Source organism: Lupinus angustifolius, chromosome LG12 (assembly GCF_001865875.1).
Source record: "Lupinus angustifolius cultivar Tanjil chromosome LG12, LupAngTanjil_v1.0, whole genome shotgun sequence".
NCBI lineage: Eukaryota > Viridiplantae > Streptophyta > Magnoliopsida > Fabales > Fabaceae > Lupinus > Lupinus angustifolius.
The window spans coordinates 1755859-1780108 of record NC_032020.1 but is presented as its reverse complement, the minus strand read 5'-3'; the positions used below and the strand labels follow the sequence as shown (position 1 = coordinate 1780108).

The 24250-nt window shown below is 34.4% G+C and overlaps 2 protein-coding genes across 2 annotated transcripts; both read left to right on the top strand.

The window, feature by feature from the left end:
• On the top strand, positions 6605 to 7537 carry LOC109362068 (21 kDa protein-like). The gene has a single exon (XM_019607635.1). The coding sequence runs from the start codon at positions 6727 to 6729 to the stop codon at positions 7375 to 7377; it is 651 nt and encodes a 216-aa protein (XP_019463180.1). The 5' UTR covers positions 6605 to 6726; the 3' UTR covers positions 7378 to 7537.
• LOC109362082 (21 kDa protein-like) lies at positions 11620 to 12389 on the top strand. The gene has a single exon (XM_019607651.1). It carries the CDS (start codon positions 11666 to 11668, stop codon positions 12314 to 12316), a length of 651 nt encoding a protein of 216 aa, XP_019463196.1. The 5' UTR covers positions 11620 to 11665; the 3' UTR covers positions 12317 to 12389.

Here is a 24250-nt window from a genome sequence, read left to right as displayed (position 1 = left end):
CTGCTCTCCCTGTTTACTATCTAACCTTTTACAAAGCTGCTAGTGGTGTTGTTCGTTCGATCCAAAAAATTCAGAGGGATTTTCTTTGTGGCAAGATCGAGAATCGTAGGAAGATCCCTTGGGTTAAATGAGATAAGGTGTGCACCCCTAAGCCTAAGGGTAGGTTAAGTGTTAAAGATATCCATCTCTTAATCTTGCTCTTCTTGGGAAATAAATTTGGTGTCCAATTACTAAGAGAGATAGTCTGTGGTGTAAAGTTTTGTGTTCTAAGTATGATCAAAATTTTGCTACTACTACGGGGATTGGGTCTAGGTCTTCATATATTAAAAAATATTTTTGGGCTAGGGATTTAGGTAACCTTCATCTTAGGTGTTCTGATAGCAATCATTGGTTTTGGCAAGGTATTACTCATCGTGTTGGAAATGGGACTAAGACTGGATTCTGGCACGATAACTAGGTGGGTCATAATAATCTGTTCTCTAGGTTTAGAAGGCTTTATTCTCTCAATGTGCACCAAAATTCTCACATTAGTGAGTTAGGAAGTTGATTAAAGGGAACTTGGGTGTGGAATCGTTCTTCGAGACGTCGATTATTTATTTGGGAACTTTAACTAACTGGCTCTTTATTGCAGGAAATTCAAAATGTTGCATTTCGGGAAAATGTTCTTGATTTTTGGGAGTGGAGTCATAACAAATTCAACCAAGACTCAGTCAGATCGGCTTATGACCTTCTCTTTCAGCATCATCAATAGTCAGCGGCTCACAATATTAACCACATTCGTATGCTTTGGAAGTCAAAAGTTCCCTTAAAAGTCAAAAATTTTGCGTTTAGACTTTTTCATAGCAGGATTCGAATTGCGGACGCACTTCTTAAGAGGGGAGTTTCTATAACATACGGAGGGGGACCCTTATGCCCCTTTTGCGAAGAGCACACAATAACTACTCAACATTTTTTCTCTTCATGCAACCTCACATATTTTGTTTGGCAGCTTCTTTACAACTGGTTTAAAATCAACATAGCCCTTCCTCTCCAACCCATTCATCATTTTACTAATCACATGGGTATGATATCAAATATGCGTTATTTGAATCATAGGAGTATCATTTGGTTAGCCGCTATTTGGGCTATCTGGCTTCCTAGGAATGATTTTATATTTCACTCTGTTCAACCCTCTCATGAAAAATTTCTTGATTCTACTAGGGTTAATTCTTGGCTTTGGATCAATGGGCAGATGAGCAAAGATCTAATTACCTTTTCGTACTGAGTTTCTGATCCTATTTCTTGTCTTAATATTGTTTGTAATGCTTTCTTGCCTTTTTCTTTCTTATTTTCTTCTTTTGTACTTTCTGTAATTATTTAACGATTATTTATTAACCATATAATGATACACTATTTGTTAGGAGTTTGTTAATTCATTATGTTTTTAGAAAGTTAGTTTTTCTAGTTGAATAACTATATACTAGAAATAGCATATTTGTATTTGCAATCAATGTATGTCAATACACACATCTCTCTCTATTCAGTTTTCATTGCTGCATAATTCCATTGAATTAGCTTGTCTCTCTCGACTTCTGCCATATTCTTCTTCATCTTGATTCAACTTCTTTCATTCTTTCTCCAACAAATTGGTATCAAGAGCACAAGGTTGTTCCTAGAGCTAAACACATTTTTCTTTTTTCTATTCTCATCATCCCGTTCTAACTTCTCCAATCATGGGTCACTCAAGCACACACTTTCCAACAAATCTTCTTGATGGCAAGAACTAGAACCGATGGAGCATTCAGATGAAAGCAATCTCGGGCTTTCAAGAAATCACAGAAATAGTAGAAGAAGGATACCTTGAGCTCACTGCAGAAGCAATAGAGCAACATAGGGCTTTATTCAAGGAGAACAAAAGAATGGATTGCAAGGTAATGTGTTTACTTCATCAATGTGTAGATGAAGCACACTTTGAGAAAATTTCAACAGCAAGGACTGCACAAGAAGCTTGGGGAATCTTGGAGAAGGATAACAAAGGAGCATAACAATTAAAAAATGTCAGATTACAGACTATGAGGAGACAATTGAGCTAATGCAGATGAATTCTAAGGAAAAGGTTGCACAATTCTACAATAGGATCATCAGCCACACAAATGCAATGAAATCATGTGGTGAGTTGATCACTGATCAGACTATAATAGAGAAGATATTAAGAACATTGACTCCTAGCTTTGATCACATTGTAGTAGAAATTGAAGAGTCTAAAAAGCTTGAAGAATTAAGGGTTGAAGAACTTCAAGGTTCCCTCGAGGCTCATGAGCAAAGGCTCATAGAGAGACCCACATAAAAGCCAATTGAACAGGCCCTGCAGGCCCAAACTTCCAGAAGAGGAAGCTACTATGGTAGGAATGGAAATAGAAACCGAGGTAGAGGAAAAGACTTCAAGGCTAGGAATATAAATCAAGATCAAGAAAAACTTGATCAATATCAGTCCATGATCTTCACAACAAGATGGGGTTTCAATGCAGGTAGGGCTGGTAAGAAGAGGATTGATAGGAAGAAAATTAAATGCTTCAATTGCAATAAAATTGGACATTTTTCTGCTGAATGTCAAACAGTGCCAAGACAGTTTGATGACAAACATCACAGTGGAGCACACATGGTGAAGGAGGAAATGGAAGACAAAGATGATAGTCCTGTGTTGTTGATGATGACAACAAGCCAAAAAGAAATAGGTGAGGAGGTATGGTACATAGACTCTAGTTGTTCCAATCACATGACAGGCAATAGAGATTGGTTAGTTAACTTTGACTCAAGCAAGAAGAGCAAGGTCAAATTTGCAGATAATAGATTGATTCAAGCTGAGGGAACTAGTCATGTAATGATAGAAAAGAAGGATGGTAGGAAGGCTATGATAACTGATGTACTGTTTGTGCCCAATATGAGGAATAACCTAATCAACTTGGGACAATTACTAGAGAAAGGTTTTTCAGTGAACAAGAAAGAAGGATGCTTAGGAGTATTTGACTCTACTAATAGAAAGATAATGAGGGCTCCTCTAACTCAGAACAGAACCTTCTAGGTAAATTTAAATGCAATTGAGTCTCAATGCTTTAATATGGAGATTCTGTCCAATAATGCATAGTTGTGGCACATGAGACTTGGTCACCTTAACTTTAAGGATCTAAGTCTCATGAAGAACAAAATGGTCTTTGGCATGCCTACAATACATATGCCCAAGGAAGTATGTGATAGTTGTCTAATTAGTAAGCAGCCTAGATCATCTTTCATCAATTTCACTCCATCAAGAGCCAACAATCTATTACACATAATATGCTCAGATGTATGTGGACCACTTGAGGTTCCTTCTCTGGGTGGAAATGGAAACTTCATGACACTAGTTGATGACTATAACAGAAAAATGTGGTTGTATTTGATCAAAGCAAAAGGTGATGTGTATGCAACATTCAGATACTTCAAGAGCATGGTCGAGAAACAATCTGAGAAATCAATCAAAATCTTGAGGACAGATGGAGGAGGTGAATATACTTCCAAATATTTTGAGGTTTTCTGCAAGGAGAATGGGATCATACATGAAATCACAGCTCCATATACTCCTCAACATAATGGGGTGGCTGAAAGAAGAAATTGAACCATTCTAAACATGGTTAGAAGCATGCTAAGGAGCAGAGACTTGCCACAAAGCCTATGGGGAGAGGCTACAACTACAACAGCCTATGTATTGAATCATTGTCCAACAAAGAGAATTTCTTTTAAGGTTCCTGAAGAGGTATGGACATGTGTTAAACCATTAGTGAGGAACTTCAGGATCTTTGGATCTCTATGCTATAAGCACATCCGTGATCAAAGAATCATAAAACTAGATGATAAGAGTGAAGCAATGGTCTTTGTTGGTTATCATCCCACTGGCTCATACAAGTTGCTCAATCCAAGAACAAATCAAGTAATGTTCAACAGAGATGTACACTTTGTTGAGTCAAGCTCCTAGAAAGTAGAAAGACAAGGGCCTACATCTAATGCTCAAATTTCCCTTGATTGGAAGGACAATGATCATAGTGATGAAGAGCCTCAAACAATGAGTAAATTTGATCCTCAATTAGAGACACCAACTAATAGTACTGATGAAGGAAGGCCTACAAGGAGGAGAAACCTACTTGCCAGACTCAGAGATTGTCTAATATCACCTGATGATGTTGTTAATAGTGAAGGGGAATTAGTGCAATTCATTGCTCTATTTGTAGATGCAGAGCCTATCTCTATTGAAGAAGCAGTAAACAACAAAGTATGGAAAGAGGCAATGCAGGAAGAACTGAGATCAATTAACAAGAACCAAACATGGGAATTAGTACAACCTCCAACATACAAGAAACCCATAGTAGTAAAATCGGTTTTTAAGACTAAAGTAAATCCTGATGGCACCACTGCAAAACACAAAGCCAGACTTGTTGCAAAAGGCTTTATGCAGAAGGGGGGATTGATTTCTCAGAGGTCTTTGCACTAGTTGCAAGATTATAAACAGTTAGACTAATAGTGGCCTTAACATATAAGAACAATTGGGAGATGTGGCAACTAGATGTGAAATCTGCATTTCTAAATGGACCCCTTGAAGAGAAGGTATATGTCCATCAGCCTCAAGGATTTGTGATAGAAGGCAGTGAGAAAAAAGTCCACAAGTTGAGGAAAGCTTTGTATGGCCTGAGGCAAGCACCAACAACATAGAATTACAGGATTGATGTTTTTTTCTCAAGCTCGGGGTTCAAAAAGTGTGATGTGTAGCATGGAGTGTACATCAAGGCCATGAGAAATCTTGATACTCTAATCATCTGCTTATATGTAGATGATTTACTCATCACATGTAACAACTCAGGAGGTATTGAAAAAGTGAAAGTAAGGCTAAAATCAGAATTTGAGATGACTGATATGGGAAGGTTGGCATACTTTCTTGGCATGGAATTCAAACAGGTTGAGAGAGGAATCTTTATGCACCAGAGAAAGTACATACATGATGTCCTGGATAATTTCAACATGTTGAGTTGTAATGCTGCTGAGACACCAGCGGAGTTGAATTTGAAACTAGACAAGGGTGACAATGAGCCTACAGTTGATAGCATATTGTATAGGTAAATAGTTGGTTGCCTAAGGTTCATCTGCCATACCAGGTCTGAAAATTTCATATAGCGTGGTCTTGGTAAGTAGGTTTATGAATGATCCAAGGAAGCCACACATGGTGGCAGCTAAAAGAATCCTAAGGTACTTAAGAGTAACCAAAGATTTTGGAATCCTATTCTCCAATCAGACAACAGAAGTCAGTCTACAACTCATTGCATACTCTGATTCTAACTGGAGTGGTGATCTATTAGAAAGAAAGAGCACTATGGGCTATGTCTTGTTGCTATATGGATCTCATATCTCATGGTGCTCCAAGAAATAAGAAGTGATAGCATTATCCACTTGTGAAGCTGAGTACATTTCAGCTTGCCATGCAGCTTGCCATGCTCCTTGGCTGATTTCTCTGCTTGAGGAATGGAAGATTGGATTCAGTGGCACGGTTGAACTGCAAGTAGATAACAAATCTGCCATCAATCTTGCAAGGAATTCTGTTGCACGTGGAAGAAGCAAGCATATAGAGAGGAAGTACCATTTTCTAAGAGATCAAGTTGGAAGAGGCAAGATAAACTTGAAGCATTACAAAACAGAGGTGCAAATTGCATATATAATGACAAAGTCATTTAAGAGTATAAAGGTTTAGAGACTTGAGAAGGTTAAGGAATGTTATGTGTTTGTAGTGTGCATGAATTACGGGGGAGTGTTAGAAGTTTGTTAATTCATTTTGTTTTTAGAAAATTAGTTTTTCTAGTTGAATAACTAGATACTATAAATAACATATTTGTATTTGCAATCAATGTATGTCAATATACACATCTCTCTCTATTCAGTTTTCATTGGTGCATAATTCCATTGAATTTGCTTGTCTCTCTCGACTTTTGCCATATTCTTCTTCATATTGATTCAACTTCTTTCATTCTTTCTCCAGCACTATTTGGTTGAGTTCATCCACATTTCACATTGTCAGATACGAAACTTGGAAGATTTATTTTAGGGATATATATATCCTACGTTAAAAGTGACTGAAACAGTTTACTCAAAATAAAACAAAGTGACTCAAATACATATTGTGTCATTATGAAGTACACATGTGGGACATAGACTTGCCTACAGCATAATCAACACATTTATTTTGTTATACGTTTAACCTAAAAACATATCACAAAATTAGTTTGACCCACTTTACTTCACATACAATTTCACTCAAATGGGGATATCACCACCTTCTTAAACAAGGGTCTCCAACTTGTTATAGTCTTGGAATTATAAAACTAAAATTTCTTTGATACGAATTTATTAATTTACATTATACTTAATTAATGTGCCATTGCTAATAATGCTAATGCTAAACCCATTTTGTACCGACAAGATTCAATTGAAAATTTATAATATTATTGCTAGTAATATTTCTTAGCGCAACTCAATGCATGTATAAAGGACGTAAAATGAAGTAACATGAATAGGAGAAAAGCTAAGCATGTGTGATATGCTGTGAATTTCTATATAAGCATCACATTTCATTGCAATTTTCATCAACCACAAACCTGCAATTGATCATTGGAAACTCTCTTCCATTACTTTGCTAAAGCTTAGCAAGGGTTCAACTATCACCCAATTACGATGACAAAACTCAACCTCACTTTACTTGTCATTTTTCTTTCTCTTTTGGTTTCAAGTGTCTTAGTTAAATCATCTATGGCCAAGCATAATCCACAAACAGTAAGCTATATAGAATCCTCTTGCAATGGCACCCTCTACCAAGATCTATGCATTCGTTGCTTGGCCAAATATGTTAATAACTATTCAACTATAGATGGCCCTCATCACTTAGCTCAAGTTGCCTTATCAGTGAGCCTTTCCAGAGCATTACACACAAGAGGGTATTTGATGAAATTGGCCAAGGAACTCAAGACAATCAAGAACAAAAGGGATTACCTGACCGTAAAAGATTGTGCTAATCAAATAAGTGATAGTGTAGATCAACTCAGCCAAGCCATCAAAGAACTAAGCCGATGTAGCCAACGTGGCTCCACCATCAATGATGACTCATTGTGGCATATAAGTAACGTTGAGACATGGGTTAGCACGGCCTTAACAGATGCTAGCAGTTGTGTGTATTCTTTTACAGGTATTAGGATGAGTAAGAGGATGGCTGCTATTAAGGTTAAGGCACAAAATGTGGCAGAAGTCACGAGTAATGCATTAGCCTTGTTTCGTAGATATGCATTAAGTTCCCAACAATCAGCAGCTAGAACCACGAAGAAGCCCTAAAAGCAAAAAAGCTATAGCTAACCACCCTTTGATTACTCATGTGATTGTGAATGATACATTTTTTTTCTTTGGGTGGATTTCTGTGGCTATTAATCAAATGTATTCTTGATATAAATGTAATTAATTTTTATACTGAAAAATTGTGTTAGCTGAAATAAAATAAAAAGGTTCCTAGTGCACTAGATGTTCATATATTGTTAATATATTTATTTGATTCAAGCTAAATCTTGGACTTCGTTTTTGATAAAAGTAGTTCCTACATCATTAGTTTTTACTGATGAAGTTGGTAATGTACACTTGCCTATAAGAAAAAGATACAACTATAGTTGACAAGATCGAGATCTTATGTATGATCAGAAGGGGTGAATGAAAACATAAAACATATAGTCGTCACACAGATCGAAGATCCTACTAAATATGAACTTTTTTAAACATACATGTATACATAAATAAATACCTTTCTAAGAAGTAAGAACCAGTTTTATCCATTTCAATAACTAAAACAATTAACCATACAATTTGATAAAATTTAAAGCCTCAACATCAAAATATGCAACTAAAATATTAAGTTTCACATGACTATAAAACTAACGTATCAGCATAGACGCCTTGTGTGTGATAGCAGAAAGTACCAAAAAGTATCAAAACCTAATATATGAATCAATAAAGCAAATCACACAAGGGATATTAAGATAATTATCTTCCTTAAACTCTTCATCTTCATTAATCTCATATTGAGTGACTCATGGGCATGTGCTTCAATCTCCATTAAGAATAAGATGAAGAGAGAATGGTTGGACGTGGTTGAAGATGAAGAGTGAATGGTTGTGAGTGTTAACTATTTCCTCAGATTCAATATTAATACCAATCACCATCACATGCAGATGTTTGTCCATAATCAACATTACTCTACGTGTGAAAATCAATTATTTATTTTATGAGTTATGGACAACCCAATTTGATAATGCAAATCGATATGAAGATACAACATTTATCAATAAAAAAATTAATTACGTTTATACATCCAATTTCACTTTATTATTAAAGATGGAAGGCCACCAAAGAAAAAAAACATGTATCATCCACATGAACAAAATATGTATCATCCACATGAATCTAATTAATTACTTCAAATTATTAGGTAATGTGCCATGGAGTTGTCTAGAATCAAATGCAGATTTTTGGTTGATAAAAAGGGCAATGGATGTAGTGGCTATAAAGATTTCTCCACATGCCGAATGATCTCACATGCTTAGCTTAATTTTCGTCATTGTTAGTTTAAGTCCTTTATATGTGCTACGTTGCTAAAGAAAGAATACTAGGAATATATAAATTTTTAATAGGATCTGGGTCGGTCAAAAAAATTAGCAGTAGCATTATTAGCATTGACATTAATTAAGAATGCATTAAATACTATGATAATAATAATAGATTCATATCAAAGATACTTCATCCTAGAAAAGTTGGAGACCCTTGTTTAAGAATGTTGTTTTCCTTATTCGAGTTCAAATAGTTCAAATTTTTGTCGTTATACGTTTATTTTTTGACTTTAGATTATAAAAATAACTCGATCAATGGTTACACAGAGAGAGAGAAAGGTGGTCATTGATGTTTAATAGGAAGGGAAAATGTATGAAACTTGAATCGCTGGGGATAGTTTAAGAAGAGATTGTTGATAATGATTAAGGTGAAACATGCAACTTTTAAGGCGATACCAACGGGTCCTTGTCCCATGCTTGAAAAGTAATATCGAAGACATGTATGCTTGGCAAAATATAAAGATATATAACCCCAAAATCAAGCTTAGAAGTGGGATTATCCCAGACACACAAAATTGTATCATTTTATGGTTAGTGAATTTCGCAGGTTGCATGGTGAGAGCATAAAATAAAAATTAATTTAACATTCAAAGTTCAAAGTTGATTGAAAAGGGCAAAATTTTCAAGTAAGCACAATGAAATATGTTCATAATTACCTCGTCAACTTTATTGATTGATTAAATTGATATCTTCATGAAGATGATATTAAATTACTAATATATGAAACTTCTGTAATCATTGTGGCTGATGTAATTAAATATATGAGGTGTGAGCACTAATCTCATAATGATATTTTATTTGACATAATATTTTATATTATCTTACAACAAATATTGTATTGTATTAAAATGTTATAAAGCATTATTATATAAGATTTTAACATACTAAATCCTATCATGCATCACCGATAAGCGTGTAGATCAGTTGATATAAAGTTATTCATTAATATTGGAAATATGTTATTATATGAAGTTTCGCATTGCGTAGTATTAAGATAGAATATTAATATTATTATGTGTATTAGATATAAACATTAAATAGAAACACCCCATGGAAAGTTGGACACATGGGTGTGCTATGGTTTGTAATCCTTATTATCTCATAATATTTTGGTAGTCGCTCAGCGCTGTCGAATCACATTATCAAATTCTCTTGTGTCTTCTCTTCTATTTATTATATCCACCTTATTTGATTCTTTGTAGCTAACACTGAACAACAATCGCTTCCGCTGCACCAACAATTGGTATTAGAGCTAGGTTGGTAGATGACTCTTAACCCAAGCGTCACATAATGACTAAAGAGGCTGAAGGCGTGATGGCTAGAAAATGTGCGTCAAATGTACTACTACGCAAGAATAAAGTAGATGAGTTTAAGGAGAAGGAAGCATGGCGGAACTTTAGTGTGGACAATATATGTGTTGATCCAAAATCTCAGAAGTTCATGTATTGGATTAGGATCAAGGTGGAGATAAGGTCTCATGTGTTGAGTTTGACCTCGAGACAATTGCTGACAATATCTCTCTAGATGTTGAGAGAATTGTGTCATTTGAGATGAGAAAACGAAAGGATTACAAACCCTAACACACTCAAGGGCCCAACTGCCTATGACGTTTTTTTATTTGGTACTTATATCTAATGCGCATAATAATAAGAGACATGAGTTCAATATATAACATTGATATTTTATTGTATTCTAATGCTAGGCAACGTGAGACTTCATATAATAACATATTTAAACATCTCCGACAATCTCCACCTTGATTGAAATAGACGAATATCTCGCTCCTTAGGAAATTTACACAAGAATTCTCGCCTTAGCGAATATATGACTCCACCTGGCTCAATGCCTAATTCTCTTTAACAACTTCAGATAAGAGTTTGCTGCCCTTCAACATTAGCCTTTCCTTGTATCCTTGACAATGTTACCAAGAGTCTAGCTCTCCAAACTTCTAGTGCATCTTCCTATACTGCCATCTAATGGAACATGCCGCCTAGCCACCTATTGCTAAGAAGTCTTTCAATATTATGGAACTTCTACACCAAAGTTCCTCAACAACCATCTTCTTCAAGACTCGGCTAGCAGAACCATGAATCTTTTTTGAAAAGCCTCAGCCGCTACCATCATTGTCTACTCTGACAATCCTAGTTCAAAAGAACTATCATGCTCCACCATAAGGAGTATACCAACAATACATTTTTGCGTCAACGCTAACCAATGCTCATGTCACATCCTTGCATCTAAGCCAATGCTCATGTTATACCCTACATCTCTACCAATGCATGTGTTACACCTTACATCAAAGTCAATATTCATGTTACATCCTACATCAAAGTCAGTCATCGCCTATGTGCTTGTGTTGATATGTTAACAATAATTAATATTCTTCATTATATATATATATTCATTTAATCCAAAGAAAATAAATTTGAAATGATATGCATGCTCTTGCTACACTCATTCTTGTCCCACTTGTAAATTCAACGCATTTATTTTGTTATGCGTTTAACCAATAAGCATATAACAAAATTAGTTTGACCCACTTTACTTCACATACAAATTCACTCAAATGGGGATATCATCACATTCTTAAACAAGGGTCTCTAGCTTGTTATAGACTTGGAATTATAAGAGTAAAATTTCATTTATACGAATCTATTACTATAAAGTATATACTTAATTAACGTATCATTGCCAACAATGCTAAACCCATTTTTCCCCGACAAGATCCAAATGAACATTATAATATCATTCCTAGTATTCTTTCTTAGCACCACTCAATGCATGTATGAAGGAAATAAAATGGAGTAACATTAAAAGGGGAAAGCTAAGCATGTGTGATGCTATGAATCTGTATATAAGCACCACACTTCATCGCAATTTTCATCAACCACAAACCTGAATTTGATCATTCAAACTCTCTTCCATTACTTTCTTAGAGTTTAGCAAGGGTTCATTTATCACCAATTAAGATGGCACAACTCAACCTCACTTTACTAGTCATTTTCCTTTCACTCTTTGTTTCAAGTGTCTTAGTTAACCCATCTTTGGCCAAGCATAATCCAAAAACATTAAGCTATATAGAGTCCTCTTGCAACGGCACCCTCTGCCGAGATCTATGCATTCGTTGTCTAGCTAAATATGTTAAAAACTATTCAACTATAGATGGCCCTCATCACTTAGCTCAAGTTGCCTTATCAGTGAGCCTTTCCAGAGCATTACACACAAGAGGGTATTTGATGAAATTGGCCAAGGAACTCAAGACAATCAAGAACAAAAGGGATTACCTGACCGTAAAAGATTGTGCTAATCAAATAAGTGATAGTGTAGATCAACTCAGCCAAGCCATCAAAGAACTAAGCCGATGTAGCCAACATGGCTCCACCATTAATGATGACATGTTGTGGCATATAAGTAACGTTGAGACATGGGTTAGCACTGCCTTAACAAATGCTAGTAGTTGTGTATATTCTTTTACAGGTGTTAGGATGAGTAAGAGGATGACTGCAATTAAGGTTAAGGCACAAAATGTGGCAGAAGTCACTAGTAATGCATTAGCCTTGTTTCATAGATATGCATTAAGGTTGCAACAAGCAACAGCTAGAACCACCCAGAAGCCCTAAAATCTAAAAAACTATAGCTAACCACCCTTTGATTACTAATGTGAATGATACATTTTTTTCTTTGGGTGGATTTATGTGGTTATTATTCAAATGTAATGTTGATATATAAATGTAAGTAATTTTTCACAGAAAAATTGTGTTTTCTGCAGAATAGAATAAAAAAGGCTCCTAATATACCAATACTAGATGTTCACATAATCTTAACTGGATTACTGGAGAGAAATATCTTAAAATTACACTTAAAATCTGTGATCACACTAATTATTCCAAACAACAGAAATAGAAGAGCTACAAATTCATTATATAGATATTTACAACCAAATCATCATCAATTTTGTGTGCTTCTCTAATCTACTTTTGTATGAGCATGAGTATTCATCTCACTAACAAATGCAGATATTTGAATACCCATTTCGCCAAATCTTTTGATATTTTCAGGTCATCAGACATTACAGAAGGTATACAATGTGTTGTGAGGATATTTAAGGTTGCTGCTTTAGCAGTATTGGTCTTTAACACCAATATTTGTATTTATTCTAGATCAAATGTCTTATCTTCATCTTTAGGGATCTCTACCATGCTGGCCAAGCCCTTCATATTCCTCACATATCACAGACTTATCGTGGAAAACAGGAACCTGGTGTTACTTATTTCCTCATATTCAACGTTAGCTAGTCTTAAAAATTGTGGACCACATGATGCGATTGCTATATTGCGGTTGTAGTGACTCCGCAACTACATCACCCCACAATTTTTGTGTGACACCGAATCACAATGATATGGTTAAATCGGGTCGCAATGCAACCGCATTTGGGTCGCATTAGGCCATAATGTAACTGCATCGGGCTGCATCAGACTACAACGATTTTAAAAATATTTTTTACTTGCAAAATAATTCACACCGCAACGGTCACAATTCACATCGCAACGGCGGCAATGACAACAAATTGCAGTAACCGCAACCGTAATCGCAACCACGACCATAATCATGACCAAAATCGCAATTTAAAACATTGAATATTAGTATCATTCACCATACCATGCAAATGTTTGTCCATAATCCTTACCATACTCATATCGAACATAGGGAACATATAGCATTTTAAATTGTGATTGCGGTCATGATTTGGGTTATAGTTGTGGTTGTTGTGATTATGCTATGTTGGGATGTTTGAACTATACTATTGTATTAGACTCATATTGCCTAGTATTGGAATGAAGAATACCAATATCATATAATGGACTCAAATCCCATATTATAATGTGTACCAAGTATTAATCTCATTGAGTGACTCATGGGCATGTACTTCAATCTCCATTAGGATGCAGAGAGAATGGTTGAAGATGATGAGAGAATAGTTGGACGTGAATGAAGATGAAGAGTGAATGGCTTTGAAGCCTCTTCTGGTCACGATTGAAGTCTTGAAGATGAAGAGGGAAAAAAGATGTTTCATCACATTCAAGGAAAAAGCTTCTTTCTCGTGATTATAGATTTTTGTTGAAGAGGGAAAAAGTTGTTACTGTAACTTACAACAATTCTGAATGGCACGAAATAATCCTTATTGGCTGAGTCACGATTAGGTCGCTATCTTAAATACGTTTCAATTCTCGAATTCCCACAGTACGACTACTCATGCCAATTCTTTTCCTACAATACTAACAACTAGTGTCCGTTCTCAAAATTGTCACTTTGATTGTCTGTGCCAATTCTCAAGTGTCACGCAAAGAAAGGGAGAGAAAGTTGCTGGAAATGCATCGGCAGAACTTTATAGGAGAGAAAGAAGAAAGTCAAGGAAATATTGATCAACTAGTGGGAGTTACAATGAGGAGAGGAGACCTCTATTTATAGTCTGAAGACGCTAACGGCTCCCTCAACTGACGATCACAGTGAGTGGTAAATCCCACGATCCAAGGGTGGAAAATTCTAGTACCCAACGACTCTCTCATAGGTTGAGATTTCCTCCAACAGCTCTTTCACCCAAATTATGTTGCATGCGTGTGTTGACTTTGTGCACCACACCCCAAGCCCGACCCGAACATGAGCCAGAAGGACGGCGGTAGAGGAGGAGGTGGTGATGGTGTTGCGCGCGCGTGTCTCGAGGAGTTTTGTTTGTGGGAGTCCTCACCCAGTCACAAAACTCATTGTACCCCTTATGTTGCATGTGTGTGTTGACTTCGTGCACCACACCCCAAGCCTGACCCGAACACGAGCCGGTCGGACGCAGCGAAAGAGGAGGTGGTGATGGTGGTGCGCGCACGTGTCTAGAGGGGTTTTGTTTGTTGGAGTCATCACTCACTCACAAAACTCATTGTACCCCTTGGGGCACCACACCCCACTGTTGCAACTTAAGGCTTATAAAGAATTCAACTTCCCTCCTCCAAGCAATATGGGACTTGGGGAGTTTTTTCATTTCGCATCCCCAAGTATCATATTAATGGCCACTTTAATGTGTATTTGAACCACATTAGAACTCATCATTTTTAAACAAATTTCAACAATCCCCCACTTGAAATTAAAAAATGATTTCTAGGAATTTTTGTGGTATCAATAAGATTGTGCTTAACAAAGGTGTCATGCGATTTGAACCTTTGCACAATGAATAAGATCCACATTTTACTAGAGTGACTCACAGTCTTGAACTCTATCCCCAGCATCAAACCACACACAATATTTTCAAAGGTGTATTCTATAAAGCACGTGCGTTAAAGGTTTGAATGTCTATCCTAGTATAGTGAATGCTCTAGAAATTTACGCCCCAAAATGTCATAGGAGGCGGCCCCCACTTTCATACTCACATAGGTAGTCTATCAAGAGTACTCATATAGCCTAGGTACTCCACTCCAATTGGAGTATAGATCTCATTAAGAGTTTAACTCATCCTTACATATTTTCCAGGAATCATGCTTCTCTTAATTTTATAGCATGTTCATTCTCATATCACTTCACAACTTGTTATTACCCATTCAACATATTTCTTGGATCTCCAGCCAGCTTAGGTAGGGTTACCATCATGAGTGATCCTCGTTCTAAGGAAAATAGTCTCATACTTTTAGAAGTATTATGAACTTTCTCTCTAGCTAGTTCATTCGCCAAAGGATCTGCTAAGTTATTCTCAGTGCGTACATAATCCACTCTAACAGCTCCTGTAGAGAGTAACTCTCTAATGGTGCTTTGCTTATGATGAATTTGTCATTTCTTACCGTTATAAAAGCGATTCTCAATCTTGGCAATATTTGTGATACTATCACAATGGATCAACACAGTTGGAATCGATTTTCCCGTAGGGGAATATCTGCAAGCAAGCTTCTCAGCCAACTTGCTTTTTCACTAGTTGTTACTAGTGTTATCATCTCAGCTTCCATAGTGGATTGAGGCAAAATAGTTTGTTTCTTTGACTTCCAAGAAACAGCCCCACCAGCTATGCTAAATATATAGTCAGTGGTTGCTTTAGAATCATCTGAAAGAGTGTTCCGATTAGCATCACTAAACCCCTAGGACAGCTGGACACCTTTGGTAATATAATTCACAGGTTTATCGTTTTCTTAAAGTATCTTATTCCCTTTCTATAGTTTGACAATGCTCTATACCAGGTTTAGTGGTAAACATGCATAATAATCCCACAACATAGACAATATCAGGTCTAGTGTAATCAGTGGCATACCGAAGGCTGTCAATGATGCTAGCATACTCAGCTTGTCTTACACCTTCACTAGTGTTCCTGAAAAGTTTTACACTTGGATCATATGGTGTGCTAGCAAGTTTAAAATCAAAGTATTTATATTTTTTTAAGATCTTTTCCACATAGCGAGATTGATCCAAAGAAATTCTTTCATTTGACTTAGTAATTTTTATACCAATGTTATACTTGCCTCTCCAAGGTCTTTCATATCAAAGTTGTTACACAATAATGATTTCACACTATTCACAATATGAATGTTGGAACCAAATATGAGTAGGTCGTCTACATAGAGACATATGATAGTGCAAATGTTATTTTCTGATTTATAATAAAAACATTTGTAAATCACTATTTAGGTGCTTTCTTAAGACAATACAGTGACTTATCTAACTTGCAAACCTTATTTTCTTATCCATGTATTACATAACCTTTAGGTTGTTCCATATAGATTTTTTCTTCCAAATCACTATTTAAAAAGCAGTCTTAACATCCATTTGATGTACTAATAAATTATGTATCATGTCGATCGATATTAGTACTCTAATGGATATTATCCTAGTAACAGGTGAAAAGGTGTCAAAGAAATCTACATTCTCCCTTTGCCTGAAACCCTTGGCTACAAGGCGAGCCTTGTATTTATCCACTGTGTCATCGGGTTTTAGTTTCTTTTTCAATATCCACTTAAAACCAATGGGTTTGCAACCAGGAGGCAAGTCAGCTAAATGTCAGCTCTTGTTAGACTCTAGCGATTCCATCTCATCATTTACGGCCTCTTGCCACAAATCAGCATCCAAAGAAGTCAAAGCTTCTTGGAGTATTGATGAATCCCGTTCCAATGTATAGACCATATAATCAGGTTCATACTCTCTAGCCGTTTTTGTTCTTTTACTTCTTCTAGGTTCTATTTCTAACTCATCGTTATTGTCATTATTGTTAATCACAAGTATGTGACTAGTTGATGTGCTCCACTATTCCTCAATTTAAATGGAAGTTTCTTTTCATTGTAAGTCTGCATCGTTATACTCAATAGTCACTTTTGTGTTAAGCTCATAAAACTTGTACGCCTTGTTGAATCAATTTTTTTTTTTTTATGAAATACGGACAACCCAATTTGATAATGCAAATCAATATGAAGATACAATATATATATATATATAATATATATGAAGTTGCAATTAGCAGATTAGTTTTTATATTTAAAAAATACTAATAATAAGTGTTAAAACCTTCATGGTCATGTTGGTGTTGCTTAACAATGGATTAATGGTTTGGTTAGTTTGGCAAAGAAAGTGATTTTTGTTTTATCCACAATGACAAATTTATTAATGAAAGGAGTAGGAGGGTACCCCAACCCTTATAGCATACTATAAATATATAACGTTGTTTCATTGTAACTGTAGTACACAATGAATTTGTAATCCAATCAGTAAAATGAAAATCTATATCCTTCATGCTTAGCTCTAACCCAATTCCATGATCTTAATATCCATTCTAATAATTCAGTCTAAAGAAACATTCTTAAAAATAATGTTCTTCCTATATACATCCAAATTGACCATAAAGCTGCAAACTAATTGGCCATGCATGCGAAGAGAATATTTCAGTTATTGCACTTTTTTTATATCTATATAAGTATATAACATATTCCAGGCTTCTACCTCTTCTCTCTAATAATTTAGCTTCAAATTTCTATTTTAGTTGTTTGGAGGATTTATACATATCTCATCGATTTTAAGTGTAATTTTTAAGATATTTATCTCCATTAATGCAGCTAATTAACACACTTTATGAAGAAAAAAAATGAATTACATTTACACATTAAAGATGGAAGGCCACCAAAGAAAAAAAAATGTATCATCCACATGAACAAACAAAGGGTGGTTAGAAAGTACTCAAATTGGATCAATTTTAGGTTTAGCGGTGAATCTAATTAATTACTTATAATTAGGTAATGTGCCATGGAGTTATCAAGGATCAAATGCATATTTTTGGTTGATAAAAATAGCAATGGGTATAGTGGTTATAAAGATTTCTCCACGTGCCACATGGTCTACATGCTTAGCTTAATTTTCGTCATTGTTACTCTAAGTCATTTATATGTGCTATGTTGCTAAAGAAAGAATACTAGGAATATATAAAATTTTAATAGGATCTGGGTCGGTTAGCATTATTAGCATTGACATTAATTAAGAATGCATTAAATACTATGATAATAATAATAGATTCATATCAAAGATACTTCATCCTAGAAAAGTTGGAGACCCTTGTTTAAGAATGTTGTTTTCCTTATTCGAGTGCATTGTTCAAGTTTTTGTCGTTATACGTTTATTTTTTGACTTTAAATTAAAAAAATAACTCCAATCAATGGTTACACGGAGAGAGAAAAAAGTGCTAATTGATGTTTACTAGGAAGAGAAAATGTATATGAACTTCAATTGCTGGGGATAGTTTAAGAAGAGATTGTTGATAATGATTAAGGTGAAACATGCAGCTTTTAAGGCGATACCAGCGGGTCCTTGTCCAAAGATTGAAAAGTAATATCGAAGACATGTATGCTTGGCAAAATATAAAGATATATAACCCCAAAATCAAGCTTAGAAGTGGGATTATCCCAAACACAAGTGTTAACATATGAAGCAATAACTTTATCATAGACATTGAACACAATACTAAAGAAAATATAGTTAATGTCTAAAATATAGAAAACACTATATAATATAAAATTGAACTAAAATAAAAATAAGAATCAATTGAATTATAGAGTCAATTTACAACATAAGTATTTTGTGTCTTTAAAAAGAAGTCCAAAAAAATATAAATTGGCTTTCATTTTTAATCTGAATAGAATATTTCTCTTCATTCTTGTTCATTCCCATTGAAAGAATTCAGTTAAGGTTCATCAAGTAAACAACAATATTAAGTGATCCAAACTCATCACATCTTATATCCCACATTTTAATTTCCTTTTCATCCAACATTTTCACCTATTTATATTTTTCATACAAAATACTTTTACAAATATTTTGAGACAAGTATCTTGAAAGGTATCTAAGTCAATTTAGGATTATTGATTTCAATCAATTGTCTGAAATGGAAAATACTTTTCTCACTACTAAGTTTCTGGTTGAAGAGAATAAAGGAGGCAATTTGGAATTTGAGGTTGAAGAAAATACTTTTCTCTATGTTCTTGTGTTAAGGATGATTTAATCAAGATTTTGGAAGATTTTTATAGGTTCAAAAATTTAGGTGTAACGCTTCATTTATTGTCCTGATCTCGAAAAACAATAGTCTACAGAGTCTCAATCAGTATACACTCATATCCCTTATAAGATGCATCAAGAACATCATTTTCAAACTTCTTGTTGCTAGACTTAAAAAGGTGATTCACTTGATTATTTGTAAGTGTCAGTCAACCTTTATCAGAGGTAGATTCATTATGGATGGGGTGGTGGTGGTTAATGAGATTATTGGCCAAGCTAAAAATAAGAAAAGAGGAGATTACTTCACTATCAAATTGGATTTTGAAAAAGCCTATGACTCGGGGAAGTAGGAATTCCTTCTTTATATGATGGATAAATTGGGTTTCTATCATAAGTGGAGGATGTTGATTAAAAATTTACTCAATTCAAACTCAGTTTCCATTCTAGTCAATGGGAGTCTTACTAAAGAATTCTCAATGGCTAGAGGCTTGAGTCAATGGGACCCACTTCCACCTTTTCTCTTTCTAATTGTTGTTGAAGGTCTTAGTAGGATAATGGGAGTAGTTGTTTCGAAGAAAATATTCACTGAGTATAAGATTGGTATTGATGATGCGGTTATCTCTCACCTGCAATATGTGGATGACATCCTCCTAACCGGTGAGAATCTGAAGCATAATATCACGGTGCTTAAAAGTATTCTGAAATGTTTTAATTCGACTTATGGGTTGAAAATAAATTTCCATGAAAGTAGCTTCATGGGTATCAAGTCAAATCGTGACTTTGTTATGAAGGCGATTGAAACCTTAAATTATATTGTTCGTTCTATTCCTTTTTTGTTTTTGGGGATTTTTAGTGGAATCCTTGTATACATGGAGCAATGGGGTTTGATCTTGGAATATTCGGTGGAGAATGAAATTGTATGCTTGGGAGGAAGATGATTATGATGATCTACGAAAAATCACCCTTGATTCTAAGCTTAAACAACACATTGATGATACTTGGACCTGATGACATGACAAATGTGTGAAGTACTCAGTCAAAAGTGCATACCAAATTCTGCAAAAAGAGGAAGGTAGCAACGATTTTCGATTCTTCAAGATGCTTTGGATGAGTAATATTCCAACAAAAATGAAATGCTTGGTGTGGAAAATAGCATTGGATGGAATCCCAACTAAACTCAACCTTGTCCATAATGGGGGTTTAGATGGTCTTGACTCCATTAATTGTGCTCTTTCTGGTGAGTTGGAGGAATCCACTAATCACTTGTTCTTATCTTGCCTAACATCCTATTTTATTTGGAAAAATCTCTATTCTCGTTTTGGCCTTACATCTATTATTCACAATGAAGTAAAAACTCATTTCTCAATTCATGAATCATTGTTTTGAATGGACAACAAAAAAGACATTTATTGTGGATAACTCTTTTATTTGTCACAATATGGACTCTATGGCATATTAGGAACAAATGTATTTTTGAGAACTTCAGGTTTCAGCTAAATGAGATGATGAAGCTTATATTACTTCATGCTAGGAGTCTTCTTAATGTCCGATTTCCTTTCTTTTCTTACTATGAGTTGAAGGGATGTGAAATCCTTTAAATTGTCTTACTCTGGGTTGAAGGGATGCGAAATCCTTTAAATTGTCTTACTCATTACTAATTGTAGAGATTTAATATATAAGAGTATCACTTGTTCTCCTTATTTTTTTATCTCTTTATGAATTATCTTCTTTGCTGATTAAAAAAAGTTAAGTGATGAAGTCCATAAAAAATAAAGTGTAAAAATATCATCATGAAACATGTGTCAATTACAAGAACATCTTTGTAAAAAGAGATATTATCTGCAAACATTGTATTTTATACATTATAAAATTACTATAATTAAATTGGTTTGATATATTCATAACACGCACAAAACATTACATGCAAATACTTTACATATTTTTATATTGTAAATTCATATTCCATTTCTATACTACAATATTAAGGACTAAAATAATAAACATACATATTATTAGGGATTCCAAAAATATTCGCTCTGTGAGTACTCCTTAAAATAACTGCAATGGCTACCGATAAAAATAGCTTATAAATTATTTTTTAATTAAATAATTTATATATATTAAATTTTTATTATTATTTTATACTTATATATTATCTATTTTTCTATTATTTTATAATGGATTTAGTGATTGAAATATATGATAAATTTAACATGTACATAAATTTTATTATTCATGTAATAATTATTTTATATGTATTGATTATTTTAAAATATATAAATATATATTGAAACTTAAAAAGCAGTAGGGTGTCCACAAATACTCGCTACTCATACGAATACTCGTAATTAGTATAAATATGTGTACAGGAAAACACTACCTTATCCGTTCCACCATGTTGCTATCCATATGTATCATACTAATTAATACACTCTACGGGAATAAGTGAAACTTTTAGATTTTAAATACAAATATTGCATTTTAGACATCACAAACTTACTCAAACAAAATTAAATTAGATTGACAATATATAATATAAAAGTTGAACCAAATATTAAAATGAGAATCAATTTAAGTTTAGAGTCAATATGTATATATTTTGGTATGATGGGTCTAAAAAATAGACACCAATTTACAACATAAGTATAGTCTGTTTAAAAAATACCTCAAAACAAAATATAAAGTAGCTTTCATTTCTAATCTAATAGGAAGTTTCTCTCCATTCTTGATCATCATCATTGAAAGCATTTAATTAATGTTCATCAAGTTAATAACTTCAATATCAAATGATCCAAACTCATCCCATCCTATGTTCCACAACCTAGTATCCTCTTTATCCAACCTTTTAATCTTTTTAAAGTTTTCATACAAAAAGCTTTTACAAATATTTTGAGTCATGTATTTGGAAGATGTCCAAGTCAATTTATAATGTAGGTTAAATAATGGAGTTGATAAAAAAAGTTAATTGCGTACAAGTGATAAGATATCCAACATGAATCATAGGAATATCTACGTTAAATATGTGTCAATCAGTATAATAACACTTAAATATTAACTACAAGTATTGCATTTTAGACATCACAAACTTGCTCAAACAAAATTTAATTAGATTGATATGTCTATAACACACATAAAAAAAGGTGTACACGAGTACTCTACAAATGTTTATATTGTAAATTGATATTCCATTTATGTGTTAAATATTACGGACTTAAATAATTCACATACATGTGATGGTGAATAATACACCAGTAATACAAAAGATTGCAATTTCTCTATGTTTTTTTCCTTACAAAGGAAGACCATCTATATATATTCATTTAAATCTAAATAAAATAAATTTTGATTGATATGCATGATGTTGCTGCACGCATTCCGGAAAATTTACTTTGTTGGTGCACCTTGACCGAAAAATTACGGTCTTGGTGTACCTTTTGAAAATATTACATATCTAGTGTAGTTTTAGGGTAAATTGGCAACCCCATTGCCGATTTTGAATATTATTTTTTTAATCTCCTCCCCCTAAATCGGCAATGGGGGGGAGTTTTTATGCATTTTATTATTTTTTTAATCTCCTCCCCCTAAATCGGCAATTGGGGGAGGAGTTTTTGGAAATTTTTTTTTTTTTTTAAATCTCCTCTCCCCTAACTCGACAATGGGGGAGGAGTTTTTGAAACTATAATTTTTTTTTTAATTTCCTCCCCCCTAAATCGACAATGGGGGGAGTTTTTGCAACCATTTTTTTTTAATCTCCTCCCCTAAATTGGCAATGGGGAAGGAGTTTTTTAAACTCTATATATGCCCCTTCCCAGCAGTGGTATGTACATTGTATTTTCACCGAAATTTCTCTCCATTCTGTGAAAGAGAAAAATTTCTTCATCAGTTTCTTTGAGTAAGCACGTAACCTTTTATTTTAGAGGTTAGTATATTATTCAGTTACTCTATTTTATTTCAATTTTGTAAGTTTAAATATTTTAATTTTATTAATTTTGTAATGTAGATGGCTATTGTGAGAGATATTGTCAGCGATTTTAGTGATGAAGAGGAGATTGAAATATGCAGTGATGAGGAAGAGGTTCAGTTTGATAGTAGTTCATCTCGTAGTATGACATATACTACTCCGTCATCATTTTTCTTGAACACAAATTCTCAAGCTGGTCGTGATATTGGACACATAACCTATTTAACGGATGTTGTTGATAATGATTTGTTTATTGGCTTGTAATGATTTATTTATTGGCTTGCAGTTTGAATCTAAGGAAGCCACAATAAATGCAATTAGAGAATTTCATATAAGAAATTCGTTTGACTATATTGTTGTAGAGTCTAGACCGGACAGATACGTTGCGAAATGTAAACATTTTGGTGCAGGATGTGAGTGGCGAATTCGCGCTTCTTATAACGTTAAACGCGATTATTGGGAGATTAGGAAAATTAATGGAACGCATAGTTATGTATCTATGTTAGTTTCTCAAGATCATAGTAAATTAAATTCGTCATTCATTGTAGACCTTATTGTTAATTTGGTATCTGTAGATCCGAGTATACCAGTTAAGGCACTGGTGAAGAAGGTTGTTAGTCATTTTGGTTATACAGTCACGTATAGAAAGGCGTGGACTGCAAAACAAATGGCAATGGCCAAAATTTATGGTGATTGGGAAGGGTCATATAATGAGTTACCACGTTGGATGAATGCTCTACAATATTTTTGTCCGGGCACAATTGTGAAATACCAAGCACATCACGAAGTTGTAGATGGCATGGAAGACCCAAGTCGAATCATTCTCGATAGAATATTTTGGGCTTTCAAACCATGTATTGAAGGGTTTGGTTATTGTAAACCAATCCTACAAGTGGATGGTACATTTTTGACCGAGAAATATACTGGAACATTGCTTATAGCAAGTTCACAAGATGGAAACATACGTGTATTTCCAGTTGCATTTGCCATTGTTGAAGGAGAGACGAAAGAAGCTTGGGAGTGGTTTTTTTACAATCTTAAGACGTATGTTACCCTCAAGAAAACTTGTGTATCATATCAGATATGGGGACAG